The following is a 26,831-nucleotide window of genomic DNA, read 5'->3' on the forward strand; positions in this document are numbered from 1 at the left end:
CGGTCATTTCAGCAGCTCACAGTCCGGCTCCCAAGGTGAATGTCCCCCATCATCCCAGGTCAACAGTCTTATCTCGGCAAGCCCCTTTGGTAATTTACCGTGGGCTGTGTTTTCTGTGGTGTTTTAGTATAAGTCGTAATTCCTTTTTGCAAGATAAGTCCTGAGGGTTGTTCTCAGAGTTGAAACAGATGAAAGCGTAATAAATACTTTTTATTGGACACTTTACCAGCAGCACTGACTCTGAAGACTCATGGGTTCTTATATGTACAAATATCTCCACATTTAGATAAAAATAAACAGTTAACAGAGTGGTCTATATTAAGATTTGTCTATTTTTTTATATACAGATTGGATTTTATTTTTATAAAATAAAAAAAACCTGTTTGTGTAGTTGAGATAATTTCACAGTGAATCAGGCACATCTGTGTTGAGGTGTCATCACCAGAGAGAGCACGCTCCTGTTCCAATTACAAGTAGTCCTCCATATCCGGGGGAGTTTAGACTCCAGAGTTTTGTAAGTTTTTGCTTTTAATTGTCACACGTCTGAAGATGGGCAAGTTAGTCTGTCAAGATGTTCTGTAACATTTGTTTTCTTCATCTACCTCTGAGAGACTGCAGCTTCTGAATGTTTTAATGTCGGTGTGTGTGTGTGAATCGCAGAAATCCAGGTAATAATAATTATTATTAATTGGTACTAATAACATCATCAAAACATCAAAAACAAATGACAGGACAAGAAACACAAACAGACTATCACATGTTTTATGAATACATAAATTATGTTAGCCAAACGTATTTCCGGGGGAGTTTAGACTCCAGAGTTGAACGTGCCGAGTTTGAACGTGGCGTACTCTATTCTGAGAAACGCCCTATGATTTGCTTTTGGTATGCTTTTCCTGTGGTGCCATCATTTTTGGTTTTGAGTGAAATGTCTCAACAACTATGGGATGGATTTCTAGGAAATTTGTTACAGACACTCATGTACACCTCAGGATCTTATGTAGGAACTTTGGTGATCCCTAAACATTCTCTGTTATTGAAATTAAATGAAAGATACGGAGGATTACCTGGGTGGAGGTATGTGCTCTCTGTCTGCTTTCTAGGGTTTTTTTCTGCTGTTTCTTTGACTCTCTGTAGTTTGGTGTCTGAGTTGGTCAGTGTGAGGAGACAGACCTTTGAAAAGACAAATTAATTCCCTCAAAAGTTGGCCAGATTTTTTTTTCTTTTCATAGTTAGACTCCCTGCCTTGTTCCATAACTTTACTCCTCTCTCCTTCCATTAGCTCAGGAAGAGGACAGAGATTTCAGCCGAACATAAGAACACTCGGGCAGAGGAGATAAGAAATGTCAAGGGGGAAATCTGGGACAGTGCCGCTGTGAAGAGATAAGAGAGAATACAGTACTGATCAAGAATGTAGAGAAATAAAATGAAAAAGTTGTGAATATTTTCAGAGCTTCGTTAGGGACAGATTGTCACAAATTGTGAAAGAAACTCTCACAAACATCTACATCCTGTTCAGAAAATCTCAATAGGCATTGATGAGGAACTGAATATTGCACCTGTGTAAGCTGTGTGGATAAAGGGATTTTAATTACCGTGAAATACATTAAAAGGTTGTTACAATATTTCAAATGAATCAAAAACAAGTACAGCTTTGTATGAGCTTCTGCAATAACTATAGCAACAATACAATAACAATAATTCAAAGATTTCCTCACATCATGATGGCTGATGAAGTGCCTTTGACAGTTTTCAGACTGAAATCCAGCAGCACTGAAAACTTCATGTTCAGGCAGGTGACAAATCAAAGGAAAAACCCATCTAAGTTTCTTAGTAAGGTTCTGGGCCACCAGAACAGATTGAATGCTCCTGGGCATTGATTCTCAGAGTCTCTGAACTCTGCTGGAAGATCAACACCATTCCTCCAAAAGATGTTCCCTCATTTGGTGTTTTGATGATAGTGGTGGTTCAGAGCGCTTTCGATGTAACACGTCGATCCAAAATCTGCCATCAGGGTGATCATTACGATTGAGATGTGGTGACGATGCGCCCTGTGGATGGGAGTATTGTCATCCTGTTTCTCCACTAATTTTTCAGGTTTTTCCTTTTAATTGTCACAAGTCTGAAGATGGGCGAGTTAGTCTTATCAAGATGTTCTGTTACATTTGTTTTCTTCATATACTTCTGAGAGACTGCAGCTTCTGAATGTTTTAATGTCGGTGTGTGTGTGTGAATCACAGAAATCCAGGTAATAATAATTATTATTAATTGGTATTAATAACATCATCAAAACATCAAAAACAAATGACAGGACAAGAAACACAAACAGACTATCACATGTTTTATGAATACATAAATTATGTTAGCCAAACGTATTTGGAGGAGAAAATAAAGGAATATTTTTCAGCTACACACACTTTTACAAGTAGACGAGTGACACTTGTAATGAAGACACTGAAGACTGAACATTATAACCTTCATGACGGTAAACGTTACAGTAGACTGTGTGGATTAGTTTGCGCTAGGTGTACCAAATAAACTTTCAGCTGTGTGTCCAGACCAGTTTCCCTGAGATACTTGCTGGCAACAGTTTTTCAACAGGAACTATTTTCTTTCAAAAAGTAGAAGTTGGGTGAAATTGTCCACAAGTTTCAGTGGCTGAGACTAACAAATTATTCTGTATGACCAGATATCACCAATGATAAGATGAGACATAATGTAATTTAAGTAAACTAAGTTTTTTTAATAAATCTAGCTGCATGTTGAAAGAATCTTGAGGGTTATTTAGCCTCAAATAATATATTCAATGAATTCTTCATTACCTGCACTCCATTTCATTATCCTCTGTTAAATATTAATACTGTCTCACACATGCAAACATACACACGCCCACACACACATTGAATCCCCTCAGGCCAATTAATTGAAGTGGGAGGGAGTGTAGTTGGTAATACAACCTTCTGATGACAAGGCCACGTAAGTGAAAACTAATTTTCTATCCAAATCAGTGAGTTGTGTTCTCAGGGCCATTCACACCTGCTTTTGAATTCCAGTCTCAGTTCTGCAAAAGAAAGAAATGACATGCAGGGATTCATCTCTTTCAATTGTGTCTGCTTTTATTCAGAATAATAACATTCCCATGTTATTCACAGCCTCCACGACCGTGACTGCAGGTCCACAGATACTGGCAGGGCTTTGATCTCTAATTTTATACAGAACTTTTTTCACATGTTTGTTGAAATGTTTTCAGCAACCATCAAACTGAATAGAACAAAAGTAAATGAGTGTATACACGGGTTTAAATATTTCCACCAAAGAGGGATTCCACCTCCACACGTATATGACTGTTTCATTTAAACTCAAAGAGGTCAAATTATTCAATAATAAGAGATGATTATTAGATAGATATTAGATTAGATAAGAAAAGTATAAATAAATACAGATTTGTGTAGAATATTTTAGTTTTTTGTTGGTTCCTGCCCCGTTAATCATCGAATTACCTTTTTTCTGTTCTGTTCTGTCTGTGGCAAATTTGGAAAAAAAAATCACTTTGTCATTATTGGTCATTTAGTGTAGAGGGTTCTGAATATTTTCTGAAGCCACTTAATGTAGTACTTTAACATTTGATATTCGAAATAGCTATTTGACTTCTACTTGTAATGGAGTGTGTTGTGTTGGTATCTCCTGTATATCCTCAGTAATTTCCTCGTGTTTATTTGTGCAGGTGGGTCTCAGAGGAGTGGGAGTATTGTACCAAAACCTGCAGCAGCCTGGGCTTTCAGATCCGGACCGTTCGCTGCGTACAGTTGCTCCATGACAGCACCAACCGCTCTGTCCACAGCAAATACTGCAGCGGCGAGAAGCCAGAGAGCCGGAGGCCGTGTAACAGAGTCCCATGTCCTGCTCAGTGGAGGACCGGAGCCTGGTCAGAGGTTTGTACAGCTGATCATATTTTTAGAGGTTAAATTCAGTTCTTCTTTGGATTTTATTTTTAATGTTATTAATCCTTCCGATTGACTGATGTCAGCTTTCTTGCTACCAGCATTTTCCCATAGATTGGGGCTGATACAGCAGCAGCTTTAAAGTACAAGACAGCTGTGATTTCTGAACTTGATGAGGTCATGTACAAAAATAAAACATGAGGCATCTGAGATATATATATATATATATCTCAGATGATATATATATATATATATATATATATATAACTTAGAGCAGTGTTGCATCTCATCTGAAAACACATGTTTTAGTTCCTCCATTTCAAAAGCCAACTAGAGCAGCTGCACGCTTGAATTGTTGGGGTCCAAGCAGATCTCATGTGTTTGGATACCATATGCATGAATTGCTGCATTTCTGCCACAGTAGGACGTTGGTTATCTGGGGTTTCGATCACCTGACCTTTGCATCTCCAGAGAAGGCGACTTATTGACTGCGCCAGTGGAAAAACATGAGCTGCACTCACCTTATCACAAGCTGAGGAAATGACATCACATGGGCAGAACTGAGGGATTTTTGTCTGTTTCACCTTAAAACACACTCACACCGTTTAACATCAAATATTTTGGCAACTTTGAATCCAACGGTGGGCAAAAAAGAAAAACTTTTTTTTGAACTGTACAAACAGCAAGATGATAAATATCACTGAAACCTCATCTTTTCACTGGTCCAGACACTGTTTGAAACATTTGATATCTACCATCTGGAGAATGTCTGTCAATTTGGGTAGCTTTAGAATGAAGAAATATGAAAATGTAGATGTTAATTGATTTTGCATATTTGGAAAAAATATAGACAACATTTGTCACAATTCAGCAGATGTGCTGAAATAATTTCACCACTGTAGACGTGTGGATGATTTCAATTTTCTTGAAGTTTGGAAGTTTTGAAATGTGAAGAACTTTAATTAATCATTTCCAAATTTTATGCATGGACTGATCCAAGTTTGTGCTAACCGAATTTGTACAGAGTCCATGCAGCCAATTATGAGATATAAACTCTTTGCAATTGAGGCGCCCCTAGTGGCAGAATATCCCAAGACAGCATAGTGAAGCTCGACACAGCATCCAAACACTTCGATTGCAAACACTTCAGCCAATCGTGATTTATGAGCATTTATCTAAAATTGAACATAAAGACGTGTTTAAAAATGTATAATCTCAAAACAGATTGACATATCAACATTTCCTGAACAGTTTAAGATCAGATAAGTGTGAAGATGATCCTGACCAAGCTTTGTGATGTATTGCCCAGCGGCTTCAAAGAAGATGTCAATAATGTTTTGAGAAAATTTAAAAAATGTTGTGAAATTTGACACTTTTTTAGAAGAAAAGACCAATGGAGAAAAGATGCAGATGAATTCAGATATAAAAATCATAAAGGAACTTTTCAAGATAATTGCGAAAAGCCATCCTTGATTATTACAGCGCCACCTTGAGGTCAGTGAGTATCAATTTTTGTGCCTGTGTAGAATTTGCAACCCGCCTGCCAATTTGTTTGTTTGTGTTTCCTGGTCTCGAGGTTTTTGCGGCACAAAAACTTTTAGAGAAGAAGAAGAAGAATCAGAAGCAATAGGAAGCTGCTGGAGCCCTAATTAATCAGGAGTTCAGCTGAGTGGTGGAGCAGAGATAAAGGCTAATAAGATGCAATTCTGCATGTCAGCAGTTGATTTGTATGAGATGGGTTCAGATTGTTTGATAACATGGTCTGCCTCCTTATTGGAATACAGCTCCTTATATTCATGTATATATGCATATTTGAGCACTCAGCAATAGAAGTAGTATGATAGCAATAGTTGTATGTATTCATAATAATACATGACTCCTAAAATTATATTTTTAGGATTATAGTCACTGAAACTGGGAGTTTTTGTTTTTTTTAACATTTTACCATTTAAGATTTTTCATTAGACATAGTAAAATAAAAGTTTTAATTACTGTTTTACGACCAGTTTGTTTAAAGTTTTCATTGAGAACATTTGGGCTACAGCTCTCAGTAGTTGTCTCATTCAGGAGTAGACAGATTGTCTCAGCAGGGGATCGCCAGGGTCACATCAGAGAAGGGAGCCACAAAAGATTAATAGTTTGTTTGCTGCTTCGGCTTCATCCATCCACTGATTGTTGTTTGAGGGTTTACACAGCACATATACCCACTTGATTCAAGGTTTCATGTAATCTTTTTTCTGTTTCTATATTAAACCAAGGTGTACTTGTAACAAATTAGTTTGTAGAAAGTGTTTACCCATCACGTCTGAAGGCAAAAGTGTTCATTCCTGCTGTGAGAGGATCGCACTTGAAAAGCCTGCTGGCTTAGAGAGGCGATTAAACAACTGCCTCCTCAAAGGTTTAATGGTTGTTGCACTAATTTGTGCACAAAGAAGTAACAGAAGAAGTTGTATGAAAAATAAAAAAGGGAGACGTTCACTTTCTCACCCCCGCGTAACTGGTTAGTGGGTCAGATTGCTAATTTTGAAAAGTATTGTCAGATTCGGGCGTGGGGATTTCAGACGCTGTTTAATGATGCAACAGTCACTTAGTTGGAGGCAAACTGACCCCTTTACATCCATCATGGAGACTCGGTTTCCATCCCTGGGTGTTAAGTTTATTCATTTTTTTGTCTAATAGTTACAGGATATCTCAGAAACCACTGACTAGAATTTGTCTAAATTTTGGGGAGGAGTCACACAGTCAGTCAAAAAGTCACGTTAAATTGACATGTCTCAGTGGTAATGAGGCTGACTCACTTAAATCATGGCACAAATCTTGGCCACCACATGACTATCATTATGTGTATTTTGAAGCTGCTGGATGGAGATATGAAAGAAAAATATATATTTCTATGCAAAAACTAATTTAAAGATTTCAGTGAATTCATAAAAACCTATTCACAGTTCAAAGGCCTGATAGTCCCTCAGCTGTTTTGAGTTTTACAATGACTAAAAATATATTGGAACCAATATTGGAGCCTCTAATCAAAGTTGTTCTACAGCACAAACAATAAAAAGAAGAGATGCCTCCTCTTCCACAAACTCTTCAGCTCACCTCAGAAATCCAATCGAGACACTGTAAACACGCTGTGCCGAGTGAAAACAAAGTATTGCCACTGTAACCAACAGCAATGCAAGCCTCCCGATATCCAGCACACTTTGTTTTGATTGTGACTTTATTCCTCACAGATTCTCCTGTGTCTTTTCAGAGGTATCTCCACACTGAGATTTACTGTTGCCCGTGTGACCTGCCTGCACTCGTTCCAGCTCTGCCCTCCAAAAATGGTCTTGTTTTGCTGTGTGTGAGTGATTTCACTGTTTGCTCTCTCCCACAGTGCTCTGTGACCTGCGGGGAGGGGATGGAGAGGCGTTTGGTCACTTGTCGGATCGGAGATCAGTGTAATGGAGAAAAACCTGAGACTGTGAGACCATGCAGACCTGGACCCTGCCATGGTGAGCATGTCACTTATTAAGAACCAAAGGAAAGTGAATGCCTATTCGAGCCAAACACATAGTTCATCTTAGTGTTCGGCTGCAGTTTCTTTTTAAGCTAATTTAACACATTTTGCCTCCTTTAGAATAAAAGCCAGTAACAAGTCCTCCAGATAATGATTGTCATTGCGTTTCAAACACAAGCCATTAAGGAGCCATTTTTGCTGGTTTCACCTCCTTCACTACAAATCGTCCAACCTTGCAGGCAGTCATTGATTCCAATTAATTCCCATATGGCATTATTACCAGTTAGCAGTTGTAAGTGTAATTCATCACAGTGAATATCTAGTCTGCATTCTTTGTTTCACAGTTCCATTATTGTTGGATAGTAAATACAGCTCATCTCCAGGCTCAGAGAAAAGTCTTCACCGGCCTCACAACAATACAAAAATAATATAGACTTTCTCACTGATGGATTATATAAGGGCTCAAGCAGGTTTCAAGTCTGCCAATTGTTTTGATTGTCCACAGAAATGAATAGAAAACAATGGTGACCTGGAAGGAAGAAAAATACATGAAAAACTTTTTCAAAACTACTGCACTGTTTGTACAATATTCATCAGCGTAGACCACCGACCCCCATCTGATAAGATTTTTGCTTTTAAATGTTTTATTACAGAAAGTGTTTAAACCCAAAACCAAAATATTCATACCTTCTGTCATTGTGTTACGTATGGACAGAAATATACTGAAAATAAATGATTCCCCATTTTGCTGGGGACCAATAGGAACCTCCTCCCTGTGGGTCCCTGGACCCTACTTAGAGAAAGCAAGCAAGACTATGAAACTATCTGAGAGAAGAAATAACAAAATCTTCCTCTTATAAATGAGAAGTTGAACTCAAGCTTTGGTCCAGCAGAGTGACGAATCATACCTGACTAGGAGACATGTTTGTCGTGTAGTGGTTGTGTTCCTGTCAGTCTCATCTAATGATGATACATTATTGAATACTGACAGGAAATAAAATGTGACATTTTCCTGTGTTAATCTTTTTTATTAACTATGTCAGTTAAAGTAGAGTCAGGTCCAAAAGTCTAAGTGTTCTCAGCCACACTGTACATCACTCTTAAAGGTCGACGTATACCGAGTGCTTTTATGAACTCATTAATTAAAACATAAATGCCAAGGTGATATTTGCAGCTAAGACAGAGGGATAAACCAGGATGAAGATGCCAGTAATACACATTTTCTGTTAAGCAGGGGAGAACATGAATGCTTATACTGTTCTGATCTAATATTGATTTACAGTACATGCAGCTGCAGTACAAGGGTTTAAAGAGTCAATCAATATGTCACTCTGAATGAGCACAGAGTAATGATTAAAGTGAATTCAGAGAGATGAAGGACTTTGAAATGACTGAAATGAGGAGTGAATGTACAAAAGGCTGAAACTCAGGAAGATGTTACAATATGTTCTACATTCAGGGCAGGTTCAGGTTCGTTCGGAGTTTAAAGAGGGTGGAGGTTTTGTTGAAAGCTGAAAAACTATTGAATTGCTAATGGAGGGTGCAGGGATGACGTAGTTTAAAAAGCCAATGGAATTTATACATGGGATTTTTGGATTACTGCAGAAAATAGCATTTGTGACCAACAAAAGTTCTTACACATTTCAAGATAATGATTTCACAAATGAAAATCACTTTTATTATTTTATTGATTTTTGAAGCGTAAATACAATTGTCCCCGACAACCTCTGTAGCCTCATTTAGCCACTTGTTAGCAACCGCCTTTTTTTAAGACACATAAAAGCTTAAAGAAAAAACGACTGTGGTATTTACTGACGTATTTTATGTTGCAGAATAAAACATGGAAATTTCCTTGTGTTAACCACAGACCTTATTTCAGTCATCTATCAAAAAACCCAGAGACTTCAGGATGGGGGAAGTTGAAGTGTTCAAATGCAACTAATTTCCAGTTTCTATGACTCTTTGCTGCAGCACTATTATTAATTACAATTTTTTAGTATACAGTATGTACAGTATATGAATTGTCATAGTAAAGTGGGTCGGAGGTTAGTGTACAATAGATAAAGGTGCCATATGCACCAATGTTGTAATGGATCATGCCATGCTAGAGAAAGCAAAATGTATGGAAGTGAGTGGTTTGCATGTTTTAATGTTTGCAGATAAATTTCCCTCAAATGGCTTCTCCTCTGTGTCTTGCATGGATAACAGTGTCCATCAACCACACACAAAAAAAGCATTTTTCAGTATGAATACGAACAGATTTAAGTTGGACACTTTCCCAGTGTGATCAAGGTACATATTCAAAACTAGTCCCAGTCTGTGCCTCATGTATTAGCCTTCCATTTGAGTCAGTGAAAAGATTGTAGCCACCACACACCATCTTTGTTGGGATTAAGATTAGAGTCTCCACTTATGAAACTGGTTAAAAATCTTTATTACACGGCGGACACATTTTTTCATCCAGATGGTTAAGAGTGTTTGAGGATTCTGGAAATTTCTGCAGAACAGCTGTAAATCTTTATAAGATTGATTTTCTGTTTGTTTTGTTTTATTTGTCTTTTGGAGAAAACAAACGCTTAGGCTACCACTGGGACTGGAATGTAAAGCTAAAGATAATATGCGAGGCACGGACTGGGGCTAACTCAAAACCCATTTAGATTTAGTATGTTGTACTTTAAAAGTCGGTCACAGCTTTTGTCCAACAGACTTCACTGCTCACTTTGCTGTGGCTACAGTTGTTTTCATAGCATAAACACTCTGATTAAAATCAATGCCTCAGTGCTCTGCAGTCCATCTACTTCCACTCATCTTTTGCGATCCCTGTCCAAGGCCACATCTCACCACTATTCCCTTTTCAGCTCTGTGACACGCACTGAGCTCACACTGTATGCTCTTCAACTTTCAGATGAGCCCTGTAACGGGGACAAATCCATCTTCTGCCAAATGGAGGTCCTCGCACGGTACTGCTCGATTCCAGGGTACAACAAACTGTGCTGCGAGTCCTGCAGCAAACGCAGCGGAGCTCTATCCTTGTTCACCGAGGCGGCTGAGACGGAGGAGCACATCCGCTTCGGATCAGCCTCTCAGCTCCTGGAGACATTAACGGCTTCTGTAGCGGCAAACGCCACTCGCGGTGCTAAACAAGGCTCCGGCAAGGCGTCCGCCACGTCAGGCAATGCCGCGAGACACATCACCACCCCTGCTCCGCTCAAGAAAACCCAGTCCAAGATCACCACGGCACCGAGACGGGTTCCACGGCACATGGGTCTCACTGGCAGGAAGCTGCCCGCCATGGCACCATCTCCACTGGCAGATCCCACTGAGGGTCAAAGGTCGAGCAGCTCGACAGACAGTCGGCGGCCTACACCGTATTCTAAAGTGGAGAGATGAAAGTGACGCCCTTCCCTTCAGGACTCTTTATGTACAGTAGATAATCCAGCTTCATCTTGAGTCTTCTCATGCCAAAAACACCAGAGAGAGAGAGAAAGAGAGAGAGAGAGAGAGAGAGAGAAAAGTGCTGGTTCACTTTGTTGTAAAGAATTTCCCTTCCCTTTTTGCCCCCGACTCTGACTTTAAATATCACTGACATTTTACAATAAGCTCCCATAGTATTTGAAGTGAAACAGAATGATTATTAATTTCAAGCTTAATGAAACACAGCTTTGAGAGTTCATAGAGAATAATTTCAGGGATACAAAACAGCCAAAGGACAGTTTTATATTCAAAATACGCTTGTATTTACCACACTGTCTCCAAATTTTAAACATCTGGATATTACAAAGAAGTTGTTGCTTAATTCCAATCAGACTCTTGACTTTTTGACCCAATAAGTCTTGAAGCTTTTTACTTTGATGTCACCACTGAGGGGACAGGTGCAGGAAGGTGTCGGCATTTTGCTCTCTGATTGGTCTTTTCTCTTCATTTAATGAATCAGGCACCTGGGGTGTGTGTGTGTGTGTGTGTGTGTATGTGTGTGTGTGTGTGTGTGTGTGTGTGTGTGTGTGTGTGTGTGTGCGTGTGTGTAGCGGTGCAGCGGGGGCCTCCGGCAAACGCTCAGCAGATGGTGAGAGAGCGAACATGTCAACAGGTGCCGTCAGTTACAGCTGATTCAATTTGAAAACAACTGCAGACTCGCGCAAGAAGAACTCACCGCGTACAGAAGTAGATACAGGAAGTAGTGCAGAAGTACATGTTGCACTTGTAAAAGAAAAAAAATCACTACACATCTTGAGCGTTAATAGCTACAGTCGTCATGTTGTTGATTTAGTTTGCTATGATTTTGAAGTTAAAGATAATGGACAAAAAAGTTTTAAAGATCTAAAACAGATCATCTGACACAGCTGAAAATCCCCTTTTACTTGAATGTTACAAACTGCCATTTTCTTGCCAAAAAAAACATATACAGTGCATCCGGAAAGTATTCACACCCCTTCACTTTCCCCACATTTCGTTATGCTACAGCCTTATTCCAAAATGGATTAAATTCCTTTTTTCCTCATCAATCTACACACAATACTCCATAATGACAAAGCGAAAAAGGTTTTTTTAGAAATTTTTGCAAATTTATTAAAAATAAAAAAACTTAAATATTGCATGTACATAAGTATTCACATCCTTTACTCAGTACTTTGTTGAGGCACCTTTGGCAGCGATTACAGCCTCAAGTCTTCTTGGATATGAAGCTACAAGCTTGGCACACCTGTATTTCGGGTATTTCTCCCATTCTTCTCTGCAGATCCTCTCAAGCTCTGTCAGGTTAGATGGGGAGCGTTGCTTCACAGCTATTTTCAGGTCTTTCCAGAGATGTTCAATCAAGTTCAAGTCTGGGTTCTGGCCGGGCCACTCAAGGACATTCACAGACTTGTCCTGAAGCCACTCCTTCGTTGTCTTGGCTATGTGCTTAGGGTTGTTGTCCTGTTGGAAGGTAAACCTTCGCCCCAGTCTGAGGTCCTGAGCGCTCTGGAGCAGGTTTTCATCAAGGATCTGTCTGTACTTTGCTCCGTTCATCTTTCCCTTGATCCTGACTAATCTCCCAGTTCCTGCCGCTGAAAAACATCAGCATGATGCTGCCACCACCATGCTTCACCGTAGGGATGGTATTAGCCAGGTAATGAGCGGTGCCTGGTTTCCTCCAGATGTGACGCTTGGCATTCAGGCCAAAGAGTTCAATCTTGGTTTCATCAGACCAGAGAATCTAGTTTCTCATGGGCCTTTAGGTGCTTTCTGGCAAACTCCAAGCGGGCTGTCATGTCCCTTTTACTGAGTAGAGGCTTCCGTCTGGCCACTCCCTACCATAAAGGCTTGATTGGTGGAGTGCTGCAGAGACGGTTGTCCTTCTGGAAGTTTCTCCCATCTCCACAGAGGGACGCTTGAACTATGTCAGAGTGACCATGGGGTTCTTAGTCACCTCCCTGACCGAGGCCCTTCTCCCCCGATTGCTCAGTTTGGCTGGGTGGCCAGCTCTAGGAAGAGTCCAGGTGGTTCCAAACTTCTTTCATTTACGAATGATGGAGACCACTGTGCTCTTCGGGACCTTCAATGCCGCAGAAATGTTTTTGTACCCTTCCCCAGATCTGTGCCTCGATACAATCCTGTCCCGGAGGTCTATAGACAATTCCTTTGACTTCATGGCTTGGTTTCTGCTCTGACATGCACTGTCTACAGTGGGACCTTATATAGACATGTGTGTGACTTTCCAAATCATGTCCAATCAATTGAATTTACTACAGGTAGACTCCAATCAAGTTGTAGAAACATCTCAAGGATGATCAGTGGAAACAGGATGCACCTAAGCTCACTTTTGAGTGTGATAGCAAAGGGTGTGAATACTTATGTACATGCGATATTTCAGTTTTTTATTTTTAATAAATTTGCAAGAATTTCTAAAAAAAAACCTTTTTCGCTTTGTCATTATGGGGTATTGTGTGTAGATTGATGAGGAAAAAAAGGAATTTAATCCATTTTGGAATAAGGCTGTAACATAATAAAATGTGGGGAAAGTGAAGGGGTGTGAATACTTTCCGGATTCACTGTATAAAGGGTCACTGTAGGGTCACTGCATATACTAAATCAAACCCCGGACTTTGGAAAGTGACCAGAGATGTACGAGTGAAGACCATTAGGAAAATGGTTTTAGTTGTATAGTTTTTTTTTTTTTTATATATCCAGCAATGTCTGTTGAGTAGCACTCTACGGTTTCTATGGAAATGGGTATTTATAAAGGTTCCTGTAAATACTGTACATGAAAATATCAGTATTATTTTAAAAAGCTAAGGATACTTTCAAACACCCTTTTTAATCAATTAGAGTAAGAGAGATTCTTCTGAATGTTTACCTTCAGTAGCACTGTATTGACATCAGTGTGAATGGATGAATGGTGCATTATTCCACATTATTCCAAATCTCTGGGGCAGTTTTCCCTGACTTTTTTTTATTATTTTTTTAAAGGAATAGTTTGACATTTTGGGAAATACCCTCATTAACTTCCTTGTCAAGAGTTAGAGTAGAAGACTGAAACCAATCTCATGTCTGTACACTTAACATGAAGCTACAGGCAGGAGACCGTTAGTTTAGCTTAGCATAAAGACTGGAAACAGAGTGAAACAGCTAGCCCTCTAAAGTCTTGTTCGTTTATTCATACGAAAATCCAAAGTCTAGCAATGATATTTAAAGTTCAAATTTAGCATACCAATATAAGAATATGACTCAAAAAGAAAGTGAATGAGCATATTTCCAAACATGTCACACTGTTCCTTGAAGAAGCATTTTCATCCCAGCCTTTACCTTTTTCTAAACGAGAAGTTTGTTTGGTGCTAGCCATCGACCTTTTTGACTCTTTGTACACTTTGTACCGCCCTCCTCGTGAACGCTCTCGCTCGGAAATATTGAAATAGTCAAGTTAAAGAAGGGAACTACGTAGGGGACACGTTTTTCAAGTGTTCTCAATGCTATATGTTTCTTACAGTGGGCTCTTGTTCAGCTGAGAAATTCACAACGCATTGAAAATGTGTTGTGAAGTTTTTTTACATTGTGTGACCATGAAAAACACAAACACTCCTCATGAAAATGCTATTTAGTGTTGTATTTTCAGATTACTTTCTATAGTGACATGTACTGTTGAATTTCAAACATCTAAAGCTGCATTAAGCAATTTTTGACCACTAGGGAACAGACAGACTCTAAAACACACTCTGATATCCCCGTTAACCTATGAAGTGCAAATGGCTTACCTGGATATTTACTTATCCAGCAGACAGAGAGCATCCAGCTAAATGTGATGATTGTAAGTCAAATTTTTCACTCTTGTTTTAGCTCAGGAGTTGATCTCCACCAACTCCTCAAAAAAAAAAAAAAAAATGGCTTTTTAGCTGCTAGATTATCTGATGTGTTCAACTGCTACCTGTCAGTTCCAAAATCTTCAAAGCCGTGTGGAGCTGCAGAGTTTGATGTCAACTCTCAGTGGGTTCAGCACATTTTCACATTACACAGAGATATTTAGTTCAATTAAAATTTCAAAAATGTGCTTAATGGAGCTTTAATCTTACTACACCCTTCAGTCTGAATAAGGTTCTGTTATACAGTTTGTGTTTGCTGGAACAAAGCCTCATTGTAAGCACAAAAAGCTGGACTTTCAAGAGTTTTACTGTATGTGGAACATGTTTTTATTTTTTTTTGTTATTATTTTTTTTCCAAAGTATTTTTAAAATGGCTTTTTTTATGGTGGAGAAAGGTTCAGGAGAGAGAAAGCTATTTATTGAAAAAAAAAAGGATTTCCTCACAACCACCATGCATCTGACTGCAATAGCAAAAACACAGTTTTTGTGTTTTCAGCAAAGAAATAGCTCGCAACTATTCACACTCACTCCTGTGTGCCAATGTATAGTACATGTATATAGCATTGAGTACATGAATATTTATTGAAAGTTAAAGGGTTCTGCTTTGTTTTTACAGCATGTGCGGTGCCAGCTGATCAATAAGCTGCAACTGATAAACCATTGAAAACTGATTTTTTTTTTTTCATCCACATTCTCAAATTTTAACTGGATTTCTACTTTTTAAAAAAACTTGATAGATTAGAAATGACATTGTTTTTTGCAAACAATTAGATGTAAATATACATGCTCTATTTTGAGATGTTTTACCTTTTGTCAGAGAGCTGTCTTTTCACAGCTGTTTTGTAGAAGTCGTTAACCGAGCTGTTACATCGCAGGAACATGTACTGACCAGACAAATGCTTTATTTTAACCAATAAAACATAAATAGTGTAGTACCAGTAAACAAGTAAAGTTGTTTTTTTATGCTGTTTGTAGTTGTCAGTGTTGTCTAACCATTTTACATTTTCCTCCCCAGTTCTTTTCACATCCTTTACTTGCTGCCTATAAAACATTGCTGCTAATGTTATAGAGAGCTTGTAATGATAAATAGGATAGTTGTAGATGTTACATTGACAATCCCTGAGCCTCAGACAGATATTACTGCATAGGATTCTCCATGTACTGTATCAATACCCCTGTGCTATCCATGCATTGAAGAATTACGATTGTCATGACTGTCAGTCACTCTCTGCTCTATTCGCTTTTCTATGTATTTGTGTAGATTGAAGTGTACACTACTGATACTGTTTGTTGTAATGGGGAGCACATAGCAATAAAAGATATGATTAACTACTCTGATTTCTTGTTTTCAGGCTCTTTTCACCATCATGTCAGCATCTGTGAGCGTTAAAGAATAATTCTGGTATATCATAACTTGCTCTCAGGGCCGTGCAGTTTCTACAATATGAAGCACCATTAATCTTTAAAGCAACATATAAAGTCTTTGATTAATTATAAATTCAGGAAAAACTTCAGTGTGTTATGATTTCTATACTGTGCTGCTGCTACTGTTAAAATTCATACCAGACACGCTCCATAAAAACCACCAACAAAGCAAAGCTTCACAAAAATCTTTATTTCACATTAAAACTGTATTAATTTCAACAATTTACAATCAACTGGAGACGTGAACAAAAGAATGTAATAAATGGATGAATTAAATAATGTGTGCAATTTACAATCAACTGCAACTGAAAAATTAGAAATAAAAGTTTGCATAATAAAGAGAGGTGGATAAATCTTATTTAGTAGTAAGGGGGACAGTCAGCTAGCCGGACTCAGTAAAACTTCAGCAACATGGAATATGATGAGAGCCTCTTAATGCAGCGTTTCGACGATTTTAAACTGATCACAGAGGTAAAAGACGTTAAAGCAGAGGGATTTTAGGGCGTGGCTACCGCGTGATTGGACACAGGGGGACCTGCCTGTTAATCCGGATATGAGGTCAGAGTGACGTGTCTGACATTTGACTTGTTATTGTGTTTTCAGTTCATCAAAGTTAGCTCCAACATATCTGCCTGAAACTGCATTCAGTTGTCCTGAAAGACACTCAGAGGAGTCGGCTGTTCAATTTTTTCCGGTAAGTACATTTTGTTTTAAGCCTATTTCTTTGCTAGACAAAATTAGCATCCCTGTTAATATCACAGTTCAGTTGAAGATGCACCTTGCTAACCAAGCAAGTGCTAGTGCTAGCGCTAGCGCTAGCTGATAACTTAGCGATTGCGATGCTAACGGTACCTGGCCCGGCTGGGCTGATAACCTGTGTCAACCTGGGTTAGCCCGTGGAGGTGTTCAGTCAAAGCCCAATCGAAAGTTGAATTTAATCTACGTTAATCTAACGACGTTTGGTTTGTGTTTCCCCACATGTAACCCAGTTTAAGTGATCTGCGTTAGTGTAATGCGCAGCGTTAATGTAAGTTAATACATTGTCCATCAAGACATCGTGATAGTTCAAGTTAAGATTACGTGACGTATAAAAAATGTGTAGACAAATATTTGTCATATAGAAGATTGTTCATTTAATACTCAAACCAGTCCTCAACTGAAGCAGACATTCATGCACCTATCCTGACAGCTGATCGATATTTGTGATTAACTGTAATCCACTGCATCTTAACTCAAGTGTTTGTGTTGTATTGTCATTTGAAAGGTTTCGACACTGTGAAAACTGAGTGATCTGTGCCAACAGAAGGAGGACCTCATGTACAGAGCAGCCCGTTTGTTTCCATTCATCTGGTTGTGGAGAAAGGAGACTACATGGACATCCTTAGTTCTCTAATGTGCTGTGATGATGATGATGGTAGAAAACCACTCCCAGTTCAGCTTCCTCTGATGAAATGACAGACCAACTGCTGATGAGTTTGTTTATTATTCTCTGTCTTCACTATTCACAGGTTCAGTTTCTTACCTGAAACTTCTTTTCTGCTGTTGTTGACAGGTGATGGTAGCAACACTTTTAAGATCAGAATTTATAAATATTAAACTTTGATTAAGTGATGGATCAACTCTAGCACTGTCACCGCCTCCACAGGTGAAAGTATTTACCGATTAACGTCAGCACGTTTCTTGATCCTTCATTGTCAGTGTTGTCGGACAACATTTAAATATTTCTAGTATTTATGTTGTTAATTAAAGCTGACAGAAAAAGTCACACAGTGCTGTACGTGTTACTATTGTTAAAATTCATACCAGATGTGTTCTATAAGTTAAAGCAAGAGCTTCATAAATAACTTTATTGGACATTATAAACTACATTGATTTAAACAATTTACAACACTGGAAACATGTCTAAAAGAATGTAATAAATGGATTAATTAAATGGTGTAAAATTTACAATCAACCATTTAAAATCAATAAATAGTTGTGGATTAAGTTAAAGCTGAATTTTGCTGTCATATGTAAGTTTGTTTAATAAAAAGAAGTAGGTGAATCAACAGTGCAACAGAATTTTTATTAACAAGTATAATAATTATTCATCATGAGTTCTAATGTGTGAGACAGTTCATATTTATTTGCTCCAGTAACAATCTCCCTCTAAATAAGTGATGCTGTTGGAACAGCACACTGATATTAACTATAATGGCTGAGGACTATGAAATATGAACTCTAATGTTTTAAACTATTGACAGTTTGTTACAGCTACAGTGGCGCCCAAAAGTCATGTGATTGTATGTCTGACATGGGGCAGAGAGTGTAATATGATAGTGAGGGTGTAGGGAACCAGGAAGAGCATAGCTGATTAAACTGAACAATGTTATGGCCACAAGTGTTACATTAAAAAATACTATATTATCATGTAAGACACTGTGTTTATGTTTGGGAAGAAAAGATCTTCATGTGTGGACACTGCAGGTTGTTGAAAAAAATTCACTCAAGTCCTTAGTTTCAAGTTTGCTCTAGTGATGTAAGTTTATTGGTATCCCAGGATACGGTGAGCCAACTGACCCAGAGCGGGTCTGAGGCAGTAGACTGACCCAGAGTGAAGGGCAGGGGGACAGTTATACAGTTGAAGACAAAGGGATAGAAAAATTTATTTGCATACACCTGGGGTTACAGACATTTGGTCAGACAGGATAACAAGTTGGAAAGGAGGTTAGAAGCTAAAGGTAACGTTCTCTAGAGGTGTTGCAATGTAACACCTAGGTTCAAGTTATCAAGGGGGTAGGAGGGGCTCTTAGGCTGGATCAGCATATCCACAGGTAAGATGTTGTTAAGACGATGAGGCCTTGGTGATGTAAGAGGGAAGAAGGGGTGTTCTCCTTGATGAAAGGATCAAGGGGTCAACTCAGTAGGGTTGTAGAGTTGTTCCTCGGTGTCAGCAAGTCACACTGAATAAACTGAAGACTGTATATTCTTCCTCAAGGTGGAGTCTTTTTTTCATGTTTACCATCTGCCTCATGATGAATCTAACAGGACACTTTGGTGAATTAGTGTTTTCATTATTTAAATTGGTAAGTACATAAGACAAATTAGAAGAGCACAAGCTCTAGTATCTATCTCTAGATCCACATTTAAACATTTCTATCATGTTTGTTGTTGTTTAAAGGTTCCATATTGTATAAAGGTAGATGTCCATGTGTCTCTTGATTATAGATCAGGTCTAGGTTCTATATTAACACTGTGAAAGTATCAAAGCCTCAGTCCACAGAGAAATGCACACAGCCTGTATTCAGCAACTGGGCCTTAAAACGAGCCGTTGGGAATTCCGTGACTTTATGATGTCACAACAAAGCAGTCACTGGCCGTCAGCCATGCCCCAAGCCCAGCCCACCATCCAACCTTGCAGGATTAGGTTACTTTGGAGTGCTTTTATGAAATCTGCTATATTTTCTTATTCAATCGTCGGAAAACAGCCAGCTGATTGGCTCACCGACCTGTTGTTACTAGAGCTCCAGACAGAAGCCTGAGAGAGGAGATGTAAAACTACACTGAGACGGTTTTATACTTAAAACAACAAATATATCTTCTTATGGATCAACACTTCAAATAAAACACAGAAAGTGTAAAATATGGGATCTTTAAATGCTCAGTTCAAATAAGGAAAACAACATGAACAACTCTGGGTGTGAAAGTTTATTCTTAACCTTGGAAACAGCAACAGAAGCAACATACTCCCAAAGATTTATTGATGCAGTGATGTGAATACATCAAAAAGTAGACACATACAAGAAATTGAAAAAAAAAAAAAAGAGTTTCTTTTCTGGCATTTCGATTTCGCCTCGTTTCTGACATGGCACTCCACAGCAGCTTTCTCTTTCTGCTTCAACAGCAGAAAGAATTAAGTCCTATTATCTAAAGCATATTCACAGTGGCCAAAACTTTCATTATGTTGAGCATTGTTACTTTGGGTTGGTCATGCATGCGCTGGATTTAATTAATGGACTTTATTACTTCAGAAAGAGACTTCAGTTGTCTATGGAGGAGTCTTTTTTGAAGATGACCTTTGCACTGTGGTAAGACAGCAGATAGCAGCAAAATAGCAAGATGCTAACTGTTTGCTGCTGTAAAATAACACCTTATTGTATCTGTTGTGTTTCCTAAACTGAAATGGTCTCCACAGTCTTTAAGGACGATATTCTTAGCTTTCAAACAAGATATACACACACTGAAAATATGGAAACTAATATGACACAAATTGCAGGTTGCTGACAACCTCTGCTCTAAAAGCAGTTGGCACATTGACACTGCAACAGACTTGTAAAGTATAATTTGTCAGCTGCACACATCTTACTAAATAGTGCCACCAAATCCTTCTCTCTTCCCTAAACACCTTTTTACCTTTAAGAATAAAAGTGCACTAGGCTGCTAACTTCGATTTCACCACAACTTTCACCTTCCTCTTTGGTTTTTGTATGATGCTGGCACAGCGGTTAAAGGAATAGCTCGACGTGTTTGGGGATATTGGGTTATTCACTATTCGTCGAGAGCTAGATGAGAAGATCAATACCATTCCCACACATTGACATGAAAATTAAATAGTGTGCGAGTAACCTGCAAAGTGGCGCACTCTTGAGCCAGTGTGCACATCTGTTTGAATCGAGCATTTAAACATGTGGCTCGACATAGATCAGCACCAGCACTGTTTGAGGAAAAAGTCTCTGTCAAACCTCAGTTACTGTTTGAATCATAACCACTTGAAAATGACTGAGAGCAAGAGTTTTTCATATATCATGGCAACACAAAGGGGCTATTTATTTCTGCAGCATATTATTTTTCTTCCAAGTGCTTTCTGCGTTATTTGTGATGCTGTATTGAAATGTCCTCTTAGTCATGTAGTCTCAGTTGAGGACAACACGCAGTGAAAATGTGACACTAGCTTTTTAAATTAGGCTGCAATACAGCGACATCAGGGCAGCAAGTTAAATGTCAAAATGAATAAAAGATGCATAGTATAGTATGTGAATAGTGAAGATATTTCATTAAAATCATCAATCGTGAGATATTGCAAATAATTACAATCCCCTCCTCCCTTTCTTTACTCAGTCTGCTACTTCCAAATGAGGTTTCCATTGGCTGAAATAATGACATCTCTGATTGAACAAGTCATTGATTTACAATCGACATTTACAGTCAATGGGGCTTATTAACATTTAGACTCATGCATGGTTTTCATCCTCTGCGTCTCACGGACACACGTCTCAGACATGTTATTGGCCAGCTTTAATTGTTAAAAGATTTTAATTATCTTAAATACTGCCTGAAGTGGCTTTTAAGTTCTAATTAAGGGAAATTGCAGTGCATAAAAATGAAATTTCTAAGTAATGCATATAGCATTGTACAATGCCACATGCTGCAGTGTTTATACCATAAGTTAGATGGACCTTTACACAAATGCACACAACCATAGGAAAACAAATAAAAAGTAAAATAAAAAATGGTATTAAATGGTATTAAAACTTAAGGAAAAGTATCTAATTCCAACCTTGTCTCCTAGAAATTAAAATTTTCTATTTGATGTGTTGATAGGAAATGTTATCGGAAAGTGACGAGACAGGTTGGGGCTAGCTGGTTAGCATGCTAACTTCAGTAGAAGAAAAGGAGACAGCTGTTGGTGAGTAAAGGAATGAAGTTTGATGCTGAACCTGCAACGTTTCTTCTAGACTGGTAAGTAAAAAGTTGTGAATGCTAACGTTTGCTATGTATCAATAGCAAAACTTACAGAAAGTTCCTTTAAGGTCAGTGAAAAATTGTGGTAAATATTTTGTGTCTTGTGCTTCAGTTTTGGCATTTTCAAGAACATGATCTTTCCCCAACTTTATTATTACCTAAATGTGAACATGACAAGTTTTGTCATTTTAGTTGCTACAAGCAAGTATTGTAGGAAAACAAATGAAATACACTAACAGACTTTACAGATTCATACTTTAATGCTTCTTGATTATGGTGCTAAAATTGTAATCCAGGCAACGTGTTTCAATTAAAACAAGAAATGAAAATGCAAATGAATTCTAAGTTAATGTAATTTCAAGGACGCACGGTTGGATTATTCACAGCAACAAAACTTTAAACTTCAAAGGTTAAAAAACTGTTTCACCTTGAGTTTAAAATGATCCCAGTAATGATCCGTCTTCTGTCAGTAAGAAGGTCCACATATTGATCCCCCAAAGAGACAACAATGTATGTCCACAGGAGGTTTTGTGAAAGCGTACCTTACTATTCCCCATAGCGACATCCGAAGTTACTGAATCACAAACCCTGAGAGGTTTCACCATGTTACTGAGCACATGAGGAACCTGCTTGTTCAGGCATTCAGTGCTTTTTGTGGGTGAATACGAGACAGAAGAAAAGTTGAGATTATGGAAAGCCCTTTTAATATTTAATAGGTCTCGAATCTTTCTCATTACATCTGTAATTACATTTTAGACATCTGCAAATGCATTGAATTATATAGAGCTCCTACAGTTGAGTTACCTACAGTAATAATAACTCAAACTCAACATATTTTCTAGATTTATATATTTCAAATATCTACAGTTGAACAGTAATAACTTTCAGATGTCTCAAAATATATTTGAAATATCTTTAAATGTGCTGAATTAATTGAAATTATGATTAGTTAAAACTACACTGAAGATATTATCTTCAATTTGAGTTTAAGTTGTTATTTAAATGGAGACACAAAAACAACCAAAAACACAATGTGCACCCTTCTCAGTCTGTATGCCTTCCTGCAGTGTTTAATAAGTTATCTGCACAGCACGACTCTGATTCACGTTATGATTCTGACAGCAGCAACGGAAGATCACTACGCCTGTTTGCCTGGAAGCAGCGAGTATCTCACTGGTATTAATATCCTTCAACACCTCATGAAATTGCTTGAATCAAACGCCTATAAGAAAGAATACAGCTAATACGGACAACAGTATGTCAGTGCTGGATTAGTGTGGTTGACTGTTTCAACCTTTATATAGGGATTTAGATTATTCCCCACTAAAATGTAATTCTTCCAATCCAAACACTTCACTTGGTTTGTTTTGTTGCTGCAGATTCTCTTTCTCTTTCTGTAAGAAAAAAAAAATAGCAAAACTATCTGATACGCTTCGTCTAAAAAGCTACAACTCCAGCTTTCATTGTCATTCTGCTCGGTGCTGCAGTGCATCATTATTCCAGATGCCGAGGAGACAGGAGACCTGAAAAAGCAAAGTACCACGACCGGACACATCCGTTCATGTAAGCCTCAGAGCTCTCCTGAGGAATGGGATGAGACAGAGCTGATGCAAACAAAGCAGCAGAGAGGCCGGAGGATGACTGGCTGCCGGTGTTCCCGCCAGAGTGGCTATGCTGCGTGACTAAACCGGGAAACGACTGTGTGAAAGAGATGCAGAGTGATGACACAGAGACTGACAAGGGGTTTTTGCACTAAGGGGGGGCAGATTATCTTATTAAAGCCACAGGAAAGTCAATTAGGCTGACTGAAAAAATGACCTACAAGAACTGCTTTTTCACTTGTCCTCTTTCTCCCTTCATGAAGAGCGGTGTCATTTTGTGAGAAAGCAGCAATGCCAGATGATTTTCTCTCATTGTGCTGCTCTTCCTACGGCGCTCGGAGCTCAGGCATCAGACACCGAGCCAGTAGCCAGTGTGCATGACTGATGAGGGTTTATCCTCTGAGCCGACAGACTAGAGACCACTGTGCAGTTGGGTGGTTGCGCTCGGCAATGCAGCAGGAACGTGACGTCAGCCCGCTGGAGAGAAGCCACGAGCCGATTGACTTCCTCTTTCTGACATCATGACACTTTTCTTGACGTGTCTGCCGCATGCGTCTTCAATAAATAAGTCTCAGTGGCTCCATTTACACTAACTGATGCAATCTTAATGTTGTAAATGCAGTGGTGAGACGTTGCACATACTCTGTACTCAAATACAGTTGTATTACTTGTGGTACTACATTTATCTGACAGGTGTAGTTACCATAGTTACCAGTTACTTTACAGAGGAAGGTTTTACATTTAAAAAACGGGCTTGTGACCTGTGTAAGGCTGTGTGGAGTTGTGTCCCCTGTTACGTTTCACATGTCTCTCGTGTGCATTAGCTTCCTGGTTTTGACCCTCATCCTCCGGCGATGTACCCGACGCATTTGTTGTTTTGTGACATTTGAAGTGTGTCCCAGCCGGATCCATCACTTCTTCGACACACCTGTGTTGTCGTCTGTACTACTTGAAGCGCGGTTCAGTATTCGGAGCATGTGTTGTCAGTTTGATGGAGGTATTTTCTGAATTTGCTTGTGTTTTGTCTGTTTGCACGTGTTTTCTTAAGTTGCAGTGCGCTGAGCTTTCGGGGTCTCTGTATTATCCTGTTTTTGATTATATTCAGGACATGGTGTCTGATCGTGTGGCTGCAGATGTGTCTTGATTTGAGATGGTTCAGAAACCTGGATGTTTACATGCCACAGTATCCTGGTAAACTAATGGTTTCTTCTAAATAACTCTACAAGGCCCAAAGAGATAAAAGGATCTGATATTTTCCAAAAAGCTAAGTAGGCAAAGATGAGAGAAAAGTCCACCCTCTAAATGAAAATAAAGTTGTGTAGCATTAGATTGTTTTTTTTCTTTCTGATCTTCTCTTTGGACCCAACTATACAAAGAGTCGTTAAAACCCTCTCTTCCTCGACCAGTTAACACAGTAAAATGCTACATACCTAGTAATGTCATATATAATAATACAAAGGTCACAGGGGTCATATTTTTCTGCATAATGATAATCTGTACTAATAAACCCTCTGTACTGGATTCTGATGAGAGGACTTTTACTTTTAATGCAGTATTTGTACATTCTGGTTCATTCTAGTTTTGTTAAATGATCTTTCAGAGGAGCAGCCGAGTGTTTCCACCCGTGACAGGAAGTCTGTGGACGCACCTGTCCACATTTTGGTCTGTGTCTGTTTTTCATGGTGTGGACCTATTATTCTTAATGATATTTTAGAGTAGTGATTCCCAACAAAACAATGTTTACCTGCGACCCTGTATCATCTTTTCATGTATTCTAGTAGTGGCTAAATTATTCATTACTCTACTAAAATCAATATGTTTTCAATCAATTAACGGCATCATTAGAAAAGCAGAGAAAAAGGTCGTTGTTGCCTCAAGAGAAAAATACCACGTTATGTTTAGCTCATGCGTGTTTTATCACTGCCTGACATTTTATTCTCAAAATATTTTGACTTTATTCTGGAAAACTCTGATTATTTCTTTCCTAACAATGCCTCCTATTACTCTGCTGTAATCAATCATCATGCAAATTGATCAGACAGTTCCAGACAATGCTGTGTCCCCAACCGGTAAATGAACCCATTCAAAACACTGACCTTCACATTGGGGGCAATCAGAGTCCATAGTGTTTCTCAAGGACACTTCAGCGTGTGGCCAGGAGAAGTCAGGGGTTAGTGGATGACCCGACAGAGTTATTTCCTGTTTCACCAGAACAATGTCCCTGTGAACAAAGGCTTCATTTTCACCCATGTCTGTGGGTTTGTTTGTTTGTTTGTTTGTTTGTTTCGTCAGCAGGATTACACAGAAAGTATTGAACCAATTTGCATCCAACTTGGTGGAGGGATGGGTCGTAGGCCAGAGATGAAACCGTCAAATATTGGTGGCGGTCCAGTTAGAGGGGCAGATCCAGGAACTTTTAATCTCTTTCTGTAACATTGGAGGACAGGGCGTTTCTCCACATTTTTGTCAATTTCTCAGGAAATAATGTTTTGGATCTTGATGTCACACTTACGGTGTTGACATCTTTGAGTTTGTACAATTTGTTGGGATAGTTTGGCGGAGGTATGCGCTCCAGTTGACCATGTGATTGATGGAGAGTGTTGGAGCTGTACTCAGCCTGAAAACACGACACAGGCTGTTAAAATTAATTCCATCAAACCAAGATAATGAAATAAAGGACAGCTCCCTTTGGTAAAACATTAACTACCAATGGATTTAAGAAACATTTTAAGTAAGGACAGTTGATTAATGATCCATAGATGTTTCCATGGAATAACTTTTTCTCTATTTCACCATTGCTATGGAAAAAGACTGTCTTCACAGATCTTTCTTTAAACCTAAACCAAGTCTTTCTTGTGCCTGAAGCTCACCACACTTTATAGCACTGTCACGTCATGAAACAGTGATTGATGGCAGTTTTGGAAGGCACAGACAAATGCTCATTATAACTGCTCATTATACATGTGCACAGGCAGAGAGGCCACTGAGAGAGAGAGAGCTGTGTCGAGGAGGCTGTCCACTTACTGTTTACGTTTGTGTTTGCATCTTTATCATCGTTTAAACACTGGGCTGCTGCTGACTCGCTTTATATGAATAATTGAGTTAAAAACATGTAAACGTGTGAGTCAACAGCTCCGAGAAAAGATCTACTGAAACTCTGCAGTGTTGGGTCTGAGCTCTATTAGTAACTGGAAATCATTATTACTCGGCCTCACACGGGGGCATCATTAGTACTCGGCCTCACCCGGGCGGCACCATTATGTTAACAGTACTCTACCTCATGAGCTGGACACCAAATATGTTAGATTTC

General features: G+C 38.8%; 1 protein-coding gene and 1 long non-coding RNA gene across 3 annotated transcripts in view; both read left to right on the forward strand.

Annotated features, from left to right (window-relative positions):
• The window catches only part of adamts3 (ADAM metallopeptidase with thrombospondin type 1 motif, 3), a 136,145-nt gene extending 122,772 nt beyond the window's left edge, over positions 1-13,373 (forward strand). For both annotated transcript variants that reach the window (XM_023414303.2, XM_087176070.1), the window contains 3 exons: positions 3,725-3,932; positions 7,318-7,435; positions 10,346-13,373. In XM_023414303.2, the coding sequence (XP_023270071.1) occupies positions 3,725-3,932; positions 7,318-7,435; positions 10,346-10,830 (811 nt within the window). In that variant the 3' untranslated portion in view covers positions 10,831-13,373. The remainder of the gene's footprint in view (positions 1-3,724; positions 3,933-7,317; positions 7,436-10,345) is intronic.
• A 3,400-nt stretch (positions 13,374-16,773) lies between these two features.
• Positions 16,774-18,608, forward strand: LOC147818687 (uncharacterized). The gene is made up of 2 exons (XR_015437727.1): positions 16,774-16,893; positions 17,464-18,608. It is a non-coding gene; the product is annotated as an uncharacterized LOC147818687 (long non-coding RNA).
• The last annotated feature ends 8,223 nt before the right edge of the window (positions 18,609-26,831 follow it).

This window comes from Seriola lalandi, unplaced genomic scaffold, assembly GCF_002814215.2.
Source record: "Seriola lalandi dorsalis isolate HSWRI2012SDOR001 ecotype SW California unplaced genomic scaffold, Sedor1 jcf7180002054524, whole genome shotgun sequence".
Lineage (NCBI taxonomy): Eukaryota > Metazoa > Chordata > Actinopteri > Carangiformes > Carangidae > Seriola > Seriola lalandi.